Source organism: Tenrec ecaudatus, chromosome 14 (genome assembly GCF_050624435.1).
Source record: "Tenrec ecaudatus isolate mTenEca1 chromosome 14, mTenEca1.hap1, whole genome shotgun sequence".
Classification (NCBI taxonomy): domain Eukaryota; kingdom Metazoa; phylum Chordata; class Mammalia; order Afrosoricida; family Tenrecidae; genus Tenrec; species Tenrec ecaudatus.
Window position 1 is genome coordinate 93828459 of NC_134543.1, and position 14739 is coordinate 93843197.

The 14739-nt window shown below is 43.9% G+C and overlaps 1 protein-coding gene across 4 annotated transcripts in view; it reads right to left on the reverse strand.

The window, feature by feature from the left end:
• The window catches only part of MEIS2 (Meis homeobox 2), a 234206-nt gene that overhangs the window by 160387 nt on the left and 59080 nt on the right, over positions 1-14739 (reverse strand). For all 4 annotated transcript variants that reach the window (XM_075532328.1, XM_075532330.1, XM_075532329.1 and 1 more), the window contains exon 8: positions 1404-1549. In XM_075532328.1, coding sequence (XP_075388443.1) covers positions 1404-1549 — 146 coding nt within the window. The remainder of the gene's footprint in view (positions 1-1403; positions 1550-14739) is intronic.

Consider the following 14739-nt stretch of genomic DNA (forward strand, 5'->3'; position numbering starts at 1 on the left):
CTGACCAATATGTAATGGATTTACAGCCCTTTCAATTAGTCAGTATTTGCTTAGGACTCATTATTTTGTCTTTGGTTAAGTAATCAGCCCAGAGACCGCATGTTCTGTCTAATTCCTCTGAGCCGAGTCAGCGAAGGGCCCTGACCTTTGAAATGGCCATAACCTGCAATGCAGGAACAACCACTGCCCCCGGCCGCGGCGTGGGCTCCCCCAGCTAATCCCAGCACCACCGGCCCGATCGATACACCTTAGTTTGCTACTAATGTCCTTACATCAAAATGGCCTATTTAGGAATGTGAATCTATCCCTTGTCCCTGCACCCGCTCCACCCCTTGCCCTTTGTCACTGGGCTAGAGGAGAGCTGATCAGCAGCCACCACCATAAATAAAAGTGGGACCTTGTCCTGGACCCGTGAGACTGCAACGAATGCCATTCCGCACGGCAACACACAAGTTGGATAATCAAAGAAGACCGTCTGCTTGCCATGTGCGACTCCATTTTGCAGCATTCTTCTAACTAGAATGGCCTGAAAATCATACTCTAGCAAGAAAGCCGCAGAGATGTTTACCATCTTCCCCACAGTTCCCTCTGAACAGTCAAATCTAAGTTCCTCTGTCCAAATAGACTGCGATTTGGTTCCCACCCCCCCGCCCCGCGCGAAAGTGGCGGAGCCAACGGTGTAACAAGGACACACAGAACCAAAGGCAAGCGGGAGGGCAAAGAGCCACTGTCGCCGAGAAGACGCTGCACAGAGCGAAGAGCCTCCCAGAAGTGACTGGGGTGGCTGTGAAACGAGGGATCCTAACAGCTCAAAAGAAAACAAAACAAAACTGTTGATCTCCACCTCAAACAAAGCAGCACAGCACCTAGAAAGCCTCCTACGTTTGTCGCCCCAATACATGACATGCTCGCAGGCAGCTATGGTGAGTCCGGTTGTGCCCGACACTGGCAAATTGGGCATGCACGTGGATAGGTACTCCCTTTGCTTCCTAGACTAGATGGGGTCTGTCACCAGTGTCGGAAGCAATACCTGTGGGATCCCTTCCTTATAACTAGTCCCCCGGCTGGAGGCAGCAGTCACTCTCTCTGGAGTCACTCTGATGTACCTTTTTAGCATAAGGAACAAATTTACTCATAGATACCAGTTAGGGTCCTAGAGCATCTTGGGTAAGATCCATGCCTGCCCTGTACTGGAAAACAAACAGGGAAATCGTGCTACCTTCCAGAGGATGCACTGTAGAGGGTGACAGGGGCTTCAACCATCCAGAGCTAGTCATCTGATTCCAAGAAAGAAAAATAGACACCCGATCCGCATACCTACATATTCGTCTGAGCCACTACAACTTGCCAGGAGACAGCAAAACAGCAACAAAAACTTTTGGACTCTTTTCATCTTGACTTACTGTGAGATGCTGGAAGAGCCACGCTCTCATGATATTTGTTGCTACTTTGGGGAAAATGCCTCTTTTCTTCTGTCGTTTTTTGTCCTTGTCCGGATCGTCGTCGTCACCTGTGCCAGGTGAAGCTACACTGTTGTCTAAACCATCCCCTGGTGGAGAGAGAGAAAAGGCATTAGGAGAGCGCACAGGGAGCGTGCCAACAACAACGTGCAGCTAATGATGAGCTCAGCTAAGCTTGTTGAAAGAAATCCATTAAGCGGGTATATTCCCTTTCATTAAAGTATAATTGGAGACACAAATATGTAAAAGACAAAATTAAACCAGGCCTCTTCAAATGTTAATTTTGTGTGTCTCACACTCACCCATACCATTAATTCAATTATAATTGTGCACTTGACACAGTGCAGTAGCTCTCTGTCAATTATGGAATCCAACGTGGGAAAACCGCCCTCAGAAAACCCACTCGGTGGAGATGCATCCCCAGCCTATGGGGAGCACTCGCTGGAGGAGGGTCACCGAGTGAAGTGCTCTGTGGTCTATAGATTCTAGCGTGGCTGCATGGGTGACAGTAACGGTGTCACTGTTCATTGCACATAACACACTCCCTGCTCAGCCCCTCCCAGAACTGTCACCTTCCGGGGGCGCGCACGCACACCGGCACACTCCACTTGCCACCCTGCATCCGGCATCTGCGTGACATGAAAACTTTTAGCTCCCCGCACCACTGATCATTATCATTCAAAAAGAAAAGAGAAGAGGCACAGAAAGGTAGGGGGCTCACTTAATCAGAAGTTTCTATCAACATCTTTCTCTTCTGTGCTTTTCTCTGGCATTAATTGTGCATTAGCAAAAATCATTTACTTTTAAAAGTCATAGTTATTTTTTCTTGCCCTCCGGCAAAAATGCCTTGAAAGCCTGCCTGGAGGGCATCTAAATTATGTATCTGAAAAACTCTTCTGGCAAGGCATTGCAGGACCCCTACTTTCTTAAAATTCATCCGAGCACGTCTTCCTGTTTTGGGGAAGGCATCAATCAAGAGCAGCAATATATGCCACGTCCCTACATTAATATTTGAACTAATAACTTTAAACAAGGGAAAGAAACAAGATCCGACTTGTGGCATAATCAAATGCAAAATATATGAAGAATACTGGGACACACGGGGGCTTTATAGAGAGCTGCGTTTTCCTTGCACATCATTAGCCTGGAACCACACGAAAGAGGCGAACAGAGAAGTGGAGAGTTTATGCTCCCTGCTGGTGTTTAAGAAGCCAGGGTCCTGGAAGGACATCTGGGGATTGCGCTGAGATGGGGGGTTTTGTAATTTAAGAATAGACATTCATTAGCAGTAAATGCCATAAATCCCATGCTAAGTAAAAACCTTGTCCAGGAAAGCCTAAGACAATAAACTCTGTGCTCAATGTAGCCTGAGCTAGACACTGTAGCTTCGGGAGGAATGCCATAGATCCAACCAGCTCGCTCCTGCACGGGCTCCCTTCTCCGCCGAGAGCCTTCTAACAACTCCCCTGCCTGCCCAGCCGGCCACTCCTGGTCTAACTTCTGGGTGCACTCTGTGAGCTTCTCTGTACCTGTGCTTTTTCCTTTCTCGCCCAAATCATAATAACCAGCCAACCAACCAACAAAAGCCTTCAACCTTCTTTGACCAGAGCAGCAGACCAGCCACCGCAAAGGGCTGGCAGATTAATTTTATTGACATTTCCATTTTCACTGCAACGCGACACCCTCCATCACATGGCAGAGATGACCCTCACTATTTACAGACTGACAGGCCACTTCATTACAGCCACCCTGCCCCAAGGCAAAGCAGTTCCTTCCATCTGCCCAAACACTAGAGCGTGACCCCCAAGTTGCTGTTCTTTTTCTTTGCCTTCTGTTACGATGTTAAAAAAAAAAGTGAGCCAAAGGGACCCCCAAATAGTCAAGGAAGTAACCGGAGTGCAGGGAAACAAAAGGCATTTGGCTTTTTGAATTCTGTGTCTAGAGAGTTTGCCTTCATCTATCTACCCTCCCTGCACACACATGTTCACGAGGGGTTGCTTGCACCGGGGCGAGTGCATGCACAAGCACACACACACATACACACACACACACACAGATTCAAACTCCACTCGGGGACACACACACTCTTTCCACCATGCCAAGGAATGGCTGGAAGGCAAACCCTCACCCACACTAATGGTTTCTGACTGCTCCTTGCCAACCCTCGCATCTTAACCTGGGCGGATGTGCTCTCCGACAGACAGACACTGGAGCGGTCTCATCAGCTGCTCATGTGACACAGATGGAGAGTGGCTATTAGCAGCCAGCCAGTGGGCCTTGGGGATCTGAGGTGCTGTTCTGTAGCCCGAGGCGATTTTGAAAAGCAGTACCCAGAGATGAGGGGGGGAAAAATCCACACTGCAAGTACAAGTTTGAAGTCAGTCGGTCTGTCTGTCTCCCGACTATGGATAAAGATATCTTTGTCTCCGAAGGTAAATCTATGTGGGCTCTCTGGATGTACATTTCATATAATATATGTATGGAATATCTCTTCTTTCAATGTCTTCCAAATATAAAAACATACTCTGTAAACAATGCCTGTGTGTATATATTTCTTCCTAAGCACATATGGTTTCTGTGTATATATTTAAGCTGAAATTGTCAGGATTTTGTTAAAATCTCATTTAGCTTTTTTGGGGGATACATTTTTGAATATCCTTATTTTAAAAGGTTAATGGCTTAATTGAAGGAAGTTCAACCAAAAAAATAAAAGCGGGAGCATTTGCCTTTTTAAGCCAATCTGTGACCTTAAAAATGAGAGCCTTTCCAAAGTGCATTTCCTCTTTGCTTAAAAGCAAGTAGGGCTGGTAACACCTTCAAACTATATGATTTATTATATTCTGCTCAGGAGAAAAAAAATAAAGCTGGTTGGTGCATCCTTTGATGACTGACTTACACTAGAAAGAACTGGTGCATTACATGACTTTTGAGATAAAACAGTCCATTGTAGACCAACGTTGTAAGATACTTGAATTTAAATCCACGGCAACAAAAAAATTATAATGAAAAAAATGTGTCTGTTTATAGAAACAACCAGACACTAGATTTTTATTAGGGGGAATTTTAGTCTCCTCAATGCAACAATAAATACCACTGCCCCCACCCCACCCATGGGCTTGTGAACCAGCCCCAGCAAGGATGATGAACAACAGCATCAAGAAAACATTCAAAAGGGCAACTGGGTGGGGAGAAATCTACATGAAATTTCACAGATGATGCTAGAGTCAGTAACCAAATAAACATCGTTTTCTTGCTTGATGGCTGTGTGTGCATGTGCGTGTGTGTGTGTGTGTGTGTGTGTGTGTGTGTGTGTGTGTGTGTGTGAGAGAGAGAGAGTTGGCAATCCTGGACACATCTGCAAAATCGAGTCTGTGCGCCAAAAGGGGTATGTGTACCAGCAGTCTCACATGCCAACGAGGGTAGGCGAGGTATCACCGTGTGTGTCCGCATCTGGAGCTGAGATTCAAAAACTGCACAATCCCTGAGGGCAGGAGCTGTTTCTTCTTTATCTTTCCATCTTGATAGGACATCTCTGTTCCAGAGTAGGAGCAGAGATCCAAGGACGGTCTGTTGATTGACTACGTGACTGAGCGGACCACCCTCTCTTTCTGAACAATACCCACACTCCAGCAACCACACTCATTTAGCATCCCTAAGAGGTGAGGGACGTTTCCTTGGCGTGGCTGGGTATGTTGCCTGTTTGCACATAATAGCTTCCAATCACGGCAGCGAACGGGCCTTAAAGGTATGGTGCCCAGTAGGGCTTGTTTGAAGAGCTGATTCAAAGGCCATTCCATCCGCCCTACCATCTTTGATGAGGAAAAACTAAAGAAATATGAATCCTTCAAATAGCACCATTAAGTACTTGGCTGTTGGTGATCCGAACCCGTTGCCATTAGCTCCATGGGAGAAAGACCTACTGTTCTGCTTCTGTAGAGATCCCAGCCAAGGAAACACATGGGGGAGTTCTGCACCGCCACACGGCATCACTGAGAGTCAAAATGGGCTTCGTGACACTGAATAACAACACCCCCGTGACTAAGGAGACAGTCTAAATTTTGGTCAAAAATGCTCACAGTAGTTGAGCATTCCTGGAACCTTCTGTATGTAGCCATGGAAAGGAATTCTCATGGCCTGTGGGCAGATCAGTTAGAAGTGATCAAGGTTATCCAGGGAGATATTTAAAAATTCAGCTCTCTAAGTCTCACCCCAGACTCAGCGAATCAAATCTCATGGCGCTGGGGGGAGAAATGCATATTTTTCATAAGTTCTTTGGATGTGCTTATGCAATTGTATCTTGAATTGGGTCTTGGAAGCCATTGGATTAAATGACCTTCTAACATGAAGTGAGATTCAACTTCTGGAACAGATGTCATTAAAATTCTATTTTACTGCTACCAGTGAAGATCATGTTGATGATCTCTAGAACGTAGGAAAGCCCCGTGTGCTCTATCCCACATACTGGCCAACATGACACAAGCCTGCCTTCACCTTCTGATGGTGAAGTGCTCCAAATGTGAACCAGTGGTATCAGCATCGATTAAGAAACTGTGAGAAACAGAAATTCTCAGGCCTTCTCCTGGTCTATTGAGACTAAAATTCTGGGGGAACCCAGTAATCTAGGTGTTAACAAGTCCTCCAGGTAATCCTGATGCTGAAAACCACTGCTGGAGAACACTGACAAGGTCCTTTCATCTGCTTGCCCTCGTTGCTGTTGCTCTAAAACCCAAGTCTCCTCTCCGGACACTCCTGTTAGTTTAGACCAGTACATTAGAGCTTCCCCTTGCTAAACACACTACAGATAATGTACTTATAAGCAAGCCCAGACTACTTCTACCTAGTACAGCAACACTAGAGAGTGTCTAGTTGCAGCAAGCTAAATCCGGAGATACCATGAGTATCCGGGGCTAGACATCACCCCTCCAAATCTATGCCCTCAATGAATTAAGGAAGGGCAGATGAGCACAAGGGAGGGGGTCTTCAGATGAGTCTGAAACATAGATCCCCAAGCCACAAATTCTTGCCCTCAAAACGACCCCAGCAATAGGGCGTCACTTCCTTTCATCGGCATATTGTCTTATTCCATTTTGCCAACAATCTGTCCATAGTTTAGGTATCAATTGCTCGGTTTGGAAAAAGGCGACATGTATTTGTTAAAGTGACGATGTACTGCGATGAGCCGGATGCCTGGATGACGGCTTCCTCTGGCCCGATCAGAAACACAAGCGAAGAACCCAAAGGGGATCCCATTCTACTTATGCCTCACCCCCCAAAACCACAGCTTGCAGTAAGAAAACTGAGGTCAAAGGTTAAATCCTTGCCTAGGATTGTGCAGCTGCCCGCAGCCAAAATTAAACCGGAACCTAGACTTGGCAACCTCAAGTTCCATAACCCTACCACTAGTATTTTCACATCATTAATAATGTACATTAGCTTTAATTTTTCAAAGCATTGACTAGTTTTGAACCTGCTATGCACAACAAATCCAAATGAAGATTGAGCCCTACTGGTAAAGGGCTAAGTACAGAGAGATCTGCACTGGGGCCAGATTGTGGGCACCAAGCTAGAGCTGGTCTAGGTGGGGCTTGGGGCCAATTGTGGGAACTTGCCTTGAGAACTTCAGCCAGTGACTAGAATTGCTTCAGATATTACTCAGCACAGCAAGAATCTTTGAGACTCAGTGGGGGGGGCATGTTATAATAGATTTACATTGGTCAGAGTTGACACTCTGACATGGACAGCACTAGACTGACCCACAGAGCCCAGCAAAAACTTTCTGTCCACATAGCAGCATGTCATGGGGTTTGCTACCATCCCTACACAGCACTACTAATACTCCACAGAATTGTGACTAAAGTGATACATTCATTTCACTTGAAAGAAATTTTCAGGGTTACGACAGAAGACTGTTTCTGGATTTGGCATATTGTCAGATGGTAAATGACATCTACTATTGATCTTTCAGTCATGGATCCTCAGAAAAAGACAAAATGAGAAAAAATGTATTTAATCGAGTAGTATTGTACTTCTTTTGGGTAAGTTGGTGGTGCTTTATTTAATCCTCACTTCTCTTAGTTTTGGACCAAGTGTAATAATTAAAGATATTCATACCAAATACCTGTTAAGTAAGCAAGGAATGATATTTCCATCTGGAAGATCCCATCTTTTATCCCCTCTCTTTTATAATAAATGGAAACTTATATTTATTATTGTGCTGTGTAATGGAAACTCAGTAGTGTGTGTGTGTGTGCATACCCACTCATGTGCATACATGTGTAAGTAGGCTTCTAAAAGTTTGTGGACAAATTCTATATCCTTTGATACCAATTTTTCATGATATTTTTGAAGGCTCTCAATGTATTTTTACTGTCCAAACCACCTGTGAGTACCTCCAGGAGTCGGATATACTTATAAATACATGGATATCAATATATGTCATATAATTATAAAACAATATTATGTAATAGATTAGAAAATTTTAGGTTCAGGTATTTATCAGTCTTTACATAATTATTCCAGCATATTTTAAATAAACGGATTATATGTACATAGGTACAGACATACATGTAAGTACATAATACATCTATGTATACTTATGCACGTAGGTATACCTATTATCATGAGTCATACGTATGTATATATATTCACAAGTTAAAAAATACTTTTACCTAATGTCAACTAGATTTTCCTCTTTCAGCGTAAGTTCTCCACCTCTGGGATGTTCCTTCTTCTTCTTTCCCAGCCCTATGGTCACTACGATCCTTATCTTTCCCACGGGTAGCTTCCATTGGGCACTTATAGAATTCCTACTCTCATTTAGTCCTCACAATGCACATTAATGAAATAATGCCCATTATTGGCTTCACTTTTTATATAAGGAAAATGAGATCCAAAACAATTAAGGCACTTGTCAAAGATCACACAGTATGTGGCAGAGTGTTCTTCCAAGCCCCAGCTCACGGCCCCTGGGAGGGCCAGGAGATGTGAAGACTGGGACGTACGTTAGTCACGTTAGATTTAGCTTAGCCCTCCCTGCTGACGTCCACGGGTGATGGAAATGATTATTACTGCATTGGGCTGTAAGTACACCCAGATGCACCTCAGGAAAAGAGCCTGAGAATCTACTTCAGAAGAAAAATCAGCCCCTAGGAATCCTATGAAGTACAAGTCTGACTCGCACACAGTTGGAGTTGGAATCAACTCATCTTGCTCAAGAAACCCAGGAGGGAGGCCTGGTGTAGCCGCGTCGATGCCTCCCAGGGATAATGGCTGAGCGAACTCTGGAACCTAACTATAGACTAAGAAACAAGCACCTACATATGGGTCCATGGGCGGGTATGCTGATCGCCTGGAGTGTCCTCTTCGTTTCCATTGAACTAAAGTTCAAATTAAATATGACTATGAAGCAGAAGCACCTATTGGATTTTCAAGAGTTTTCTGAATCAAATGCTCTTTTCGGAATTCCTCACTTTTGATGGTTTTCCCCTTTAGATTGCCCTTTCTCCTCATTTACTCCTTTACCCATTCACATTCTTCTTTGCCAGCAGTCTCCTATTTAACCTTCAAAAGCCAATGCAAAAAGACTCTCTTCTCTGAACTTTTTCCTGGTTCCCACTTACAGAGTTAGTGTACAATGCTCTCTGCTTCAGCCGTTTGTTCTTATCTCTGTCATCTTTACTTGTCTCTTCTGCAATCTGCTTATTAAGTTGCCTTGCTCACTTGACAGAAAGGTTTGCGAGGTAAGAACTGTGTCTTGAGGATTTCTGAAGCCCATTCCCTGACACAGTAAACAACAAAATATTAGTAAACTGGACAAACTAGTCTCAAAAGTCTCTCAACATATTATTAGGGGGGGCATATTATTAGGGCTCTGGGAGATTTCAATGTGTTTTGAAAGTCACTCGCTGCCAGCAAGTCAATTCTGAGACTCCTCAGCCCTGGTCAGCTGTTCGTGTATGCACCCACAGCCTTGGGCTTCTTCCTTCTGTGCCCCTTGCCCAATAGGGTTCCTTCCTGCTGCTTCCATGGCAGCGGGCACTGGTCATCCCATTCCCAGATGAAGTGTCTCACTCTGCGGCAACGTGCACCATCTCCCTCAAGGATGGGCCCTACGTGCGAGGAACTGTTACTGAAAGCAGTGCTCATCTCAAACCTGTCCCCTTCCAGTAGGGAAGAGAGGGAATGCTGGGATAAACCAAAGCAGAAGCTGCTTGCTGGCCGGGCTGTCTGGATCATGGGTCATCCAGAAACACTACAGTGAAGGACAAAGGCCAGTGTAGCCGTGGGGCCGTAGTAACATGGTTTGGGCGCTTCCGTCCTCATTTCTCGATGCTTTTTGTCCCCTCCTCTTAATACAGTACTTTGAAAACAAGACTAAAATGTTACTGAGGCTCAAAAGATAGGTCCCTTCTCGGTGGTACCTGGAGGAGTTTAATTAGGGCACCCCACTGAGGAACCTGCCTCAAAGGAGATGCACAACAGAAGACGATGCCTGTGCCGAGCTCCGTCTGAAAACACAGCCTTGCAAAACTTGCTCTCCCAGAGCCAAGAGCCAAGCAAATCTCTTTCTATTTGCAATTTATCTTTTTTTTTTCCCCATATCTGGGGGTGGGGTGGGGTGAGGTTGAGGTCCAGAAAGGTGGGGAGAGTGAGGGGCAAGAAGTGGGGTGAGGGGCCTGCTAATTACTGATCTCTTTTACTCTCCTGCTGTGCTTAACTGTCCGGACACGTTAAAGTGGAATTTTGCTGTGATTTTTCAAGGGACGCGTGCACGGCCCGCTAGCATGGAGGGCAGCCGAAGAGATGAAATGCCTGCGTTTACATGCAACATTTACTAACTGTGTGGGTTTTCCCACGTTAAAGGAAGGACAGTGACCCGGGTCACCTTTATTCACACTCAAAAGAGCACTGAAAAAACAAGTCTTCATCCTCGGCTTACTTCAGGTTCCCCTGGTCTTGAACAGCACCACGGGGGGGGGGCGGGCATAAAGGGGGGAGGGCAAGAGGGGATTTTATGCTCTTTGCTCTTCAACTTTTCAAGGGCTATAAGCAGCATTTAGCAAATTCAGCCCCACATGGCTCCCAATGCTCAGAGGTGCAGGGGCTCATTCTTTGTTACCCTCCCTCTATTTACACGGGATTTACACAGCCTCTCAGTGCCATTCTCCCCAGCTTGCACCCCCACTCCTGGACTTCTCCCTGGCCTGGCCCTTCCAGGGCCGGGCTGCGGGGGCCTTCTGCAACCTGGAGCTGGCTGCAGGCTGCTCACCAGCAGAGCGGATGATCCCAAGACAGCCTGGTCAACCTGGCTGGGGCCAGCAGCAGCGACACAGGCAGGGATGAGGTCACCTTGCAGAAGAGAAAGAAAAGGCCAGCCAAGACCAGAAGACTGCGTGTCCAGAGACCACACAGGCCCTTTAAAATCTGCATCTATAGGAGAGGAGGGAAAGTGGTGGGTGAAAAAAAAAATCAGACTGCAGCTTGGATGAAAACCACTTCACCCACTGGTTGGAAAAATAAAGTGTAAAAACAGACAGATGGACACATATGTAAATGTGGCTGTGTTTTAGGCTTTCGCTGGCAACGTGAGTGCCGTAGTATAGTTTTTGCACGCCTGTATTTTCCATCTCATGTTGAATCCTGTTATCTGTTGAACAGAAACATCCTCAGTTTGGTCCTTGACCAAAGCGGTGCCCTCAGTTTACCCGTCAGGAGCCACGAAATGGCTTTAGTTATTGACTAGACCCTTCTCATCTTTCATCGTGCAAGTGAACAAAAGCTTCCAACACACTTAGCCTCTTCGTCACTTAATTTGGTTATTCACAGTTGAAATGGATGTATATTCAATGATTTTCCTCACAAATCTTAAAATATTCCAAGAAAGGGTATTTATTCTCTTACATCTCCCGTAGAATTCTCCAAAGAATATTGACGTGCTCCAGCCGGGGTTTGCTTTTTTCTAAGTATACCCTGTGCCATTCCATTCAGTCAATTGTTTGATCTCTGTAGTCCGGAATAAAAGAATGTACTTGCGACTCAGTTACACCTGATAAGCACAGAGCAGGCTCTGAAGTTATTCACAGTACATCACAATAAAGCTCTTCTGGGCACGCTAATGATTCATTTTTAGTGATCTCTCAAATGCCCTTTTCCACAGTTAACACTCAGATTTTATTAAGGTAGAAAGCAGGGACAAATGTCCACTCGAGTCCCAGCTCTCAAATTTGACTCACCTGGCACTACACTACCTACAGCTAAAGCTTTTTCAATGTTCTGTTCGCCTCCCGAGAGGGGCATTTCAGCTATAACAGAGTTCACAATCTTTCAGGCCGAAAACACGCAGCAAGCTGCTATCTGCAAGCCATCCGAGGAATGTGCCAGATACCATCATCTCCCTCCGGTGATACAAAGAACCAGAGAGAGAGAGAGAGAGAGAGAGAGAGAGAGAGAGAGAGAGAGAGAGAGAGAGAGAGAGAGAGAGAGAGAGAGAGAAGCCCAAGCCGATCGAGTTACCAACAGCCCAGAATGCCCCTCAGAAGACAAATCTTTGAAGCAATAAATGTTATAATTAGGAGCCTTGAAGTTGGGCTGGGGCTGGCTAGGGACATAAAGACCCTAAAAGAGAAAGTATGAATGGAACACAGCTCTTTCGCCCAATGGTTTAACACCAGTGTCCTGATTTTTGTGGGGAATTAGGGAAAAATCAGTTGACTTGCTATATGAATCTCTTCCTCCCATCTCCTACAGAAGAAAAAAAGGTGGTTGGGGAGAGTTGTCTTCCCCATTTCACTCAGCTATGTTTCAGTACAAATTGTGAAAATTATGCAAATAACAATTTTGGCACCTTTGCTAGAGGAAAACATTATTAAATTATGCTCTAAGTATTTTGTCTGCTTTAGTAATTACTTTCATGTAACTGTAAATATAAATAGCTGTTATTCTGTTTAAATTTTTAATCATGCAAAATATTGTCACACAAAATGTCCTTCTGTTGCAGTCTAACTGGGATTTTCTTTTTAAAAATATCCATATTTCACTGAAGTGGACTATTTTTAGCCTAGCACAGTGTTTCAGTAAAGATAGCTGGCTAACATCGCTGAATCAACAGGTCCTTCCAGGAAAGATAGGGCCTTTATGTTCACAAAAATAATTTTCTACAAGAGGCCAGTAAGGAAAACAACTATTAAACATTTTATACTAAAATTAAAAATGCAATTGGTCAACTTTCAAGAATATATCAGCTGTATTACACCTATCCCTGTTGGGTATGAACCAACAATAATCACATTTTATATTACATACAGAATTTTAATAATTTTGTTTTTGGCATAGTTACATTAAATATTAAAAAATAGCATTAAATATCAACCAATAGTAACACTTTGAGGAAGAGCAACAAAAGAGCAAAGTTCTAAAGAACAAAGACACTTTCGTTCTTTATCATATTTGTTTTCTAGGACAAAACCAAGCACAATACATTTTTACAATATAACACACTTGATCAGTCTGAATATCTTATTTTGCAACTGACATTAGTAAATACTTCCAAACGTATCTTTATCTTAAGAGAAAAGAAAAGTGTCCTTACGATAACAATAATGTTGACTAAAATAACTGATTTGAATGATTTGTCAACAATTTCATGATTAAGTTTTCAGGGAACTTGTAAAAGCCAAGTAGGGAGAAGAGAACAACAGTATCGATGGTGTTGACAACAGTCTTAGGTGAGTATTTCTTAAGCCAATTTGGAACACATTTGCTTATGATTAGGAAATTATATTTTGCACATTATTCAGAAAACATTTCCACATACAGAACTTCCTAATATAACTTGGAAATTTTGCTTAAGAAGTTTATATGCTAAGTAGCTGACATTATCAGAAACAGCTACTGTCCATCCAGGCATTCCCTTACTACCAATGTTTGGGACGAAACCTAGTATTACGATGTGAAGAACAAGGTAGGTTCTTGTCCTGTAAATTCAAATAAATACCCCTCCTGCAGAGGGAAACAAACGCTGGGCCTGTTTTGTGAGAGCAGTCGGAAGTGCCAAATGTTATTCTTAGCATCTATATACTAAGGATTCACAAATGCAGGGGCCCTTTATGGGTCCACTTTAACTGTGAGTGACTGATAGCAAATATGTTGTTTTTGTTTTGAGAGGGTAAATGAAAATGTTCTATAAATTGATTGTGGTAATAGCCGCACAACCCTGAAAATATATTCACCTCATCTCACTTCCATTGAGAGTTATAATTATCCTATTGAGCAGCGGTTCTCAACCTGTGGGTCGTGACCCCTTTGGGGGTCGAGCAACCTTTTCACAGGGGTCACCTGATTCATAACAGTAGCAAAATGAGAGTGATTACATAGCAACAAAAATGATCGGGGGTGGGGTGGGGTGGGGGGGCAGCACCACAGGAGGAACTGTAGTAAATGGTGGCGGCATGAGGAAGGTGGAGAACCATTGCTCCAGTGGGTAGAACTGCCCCTGTGAGTTTCTGACACTGCAACTCTTCTTCCCAAGAAGCTGCTGGTGCTTTCAAACTGCTGACCTTTTGGATTGCAGCCCAACTCGTAAACACTACGCCACCAAGGGTCCTGAAAGTATACCAGCACTAAAAACCACCAAATAGTATATTTCATTTTTTTGTAAGAGCATATTTTAATTGGTGAATTGTATGATAACTTAGTTATATTCCAATAAGGTTATTACATTTAACATTTTAAGAACACATTTCCCGCTCCCTATATAAATATGCAAGCTGGAAGAACTATTAGTCTGGTAGCTGAATTTTAAAGTATTCACAATCTTTTTCTAATTGTTCTAAAACAATGCATTTTGTATTTTGAAGGCCACTTATGAATGTCTTCTTAGTACCTTGCATATGGACAAACATGTACCCAAAATATTTGTGATATTTTGTACTGCTTATGTTACAAAAAAGGAGCCTGGTGGTGTGGTGAGTTACACGTCAGGCTGCTAACTGCAAGGTCAGCAGTTCAAAATCACCAGCCACTCCCCAAGAGAAGGACGAGACTCTCCACTCCCATAAACGGTGACCGACCGTCTCAAAAACCCACACGGGCAGTTCTACTCTGTACTCCAGGGTCACAATGAGTCAGTGCTCACTGGATGGCAGGGAGTTTGGCTTGTAAGTTTTATTTTGGGGGTGTTACAAGAATATGCATTATGGAAGGTAGATTGATTTATATTCTGAAATTAACCCTTCCCCACTCTCCAGTCCATTTTCTTGTAGCTGAATCCTGGCCCAAATAA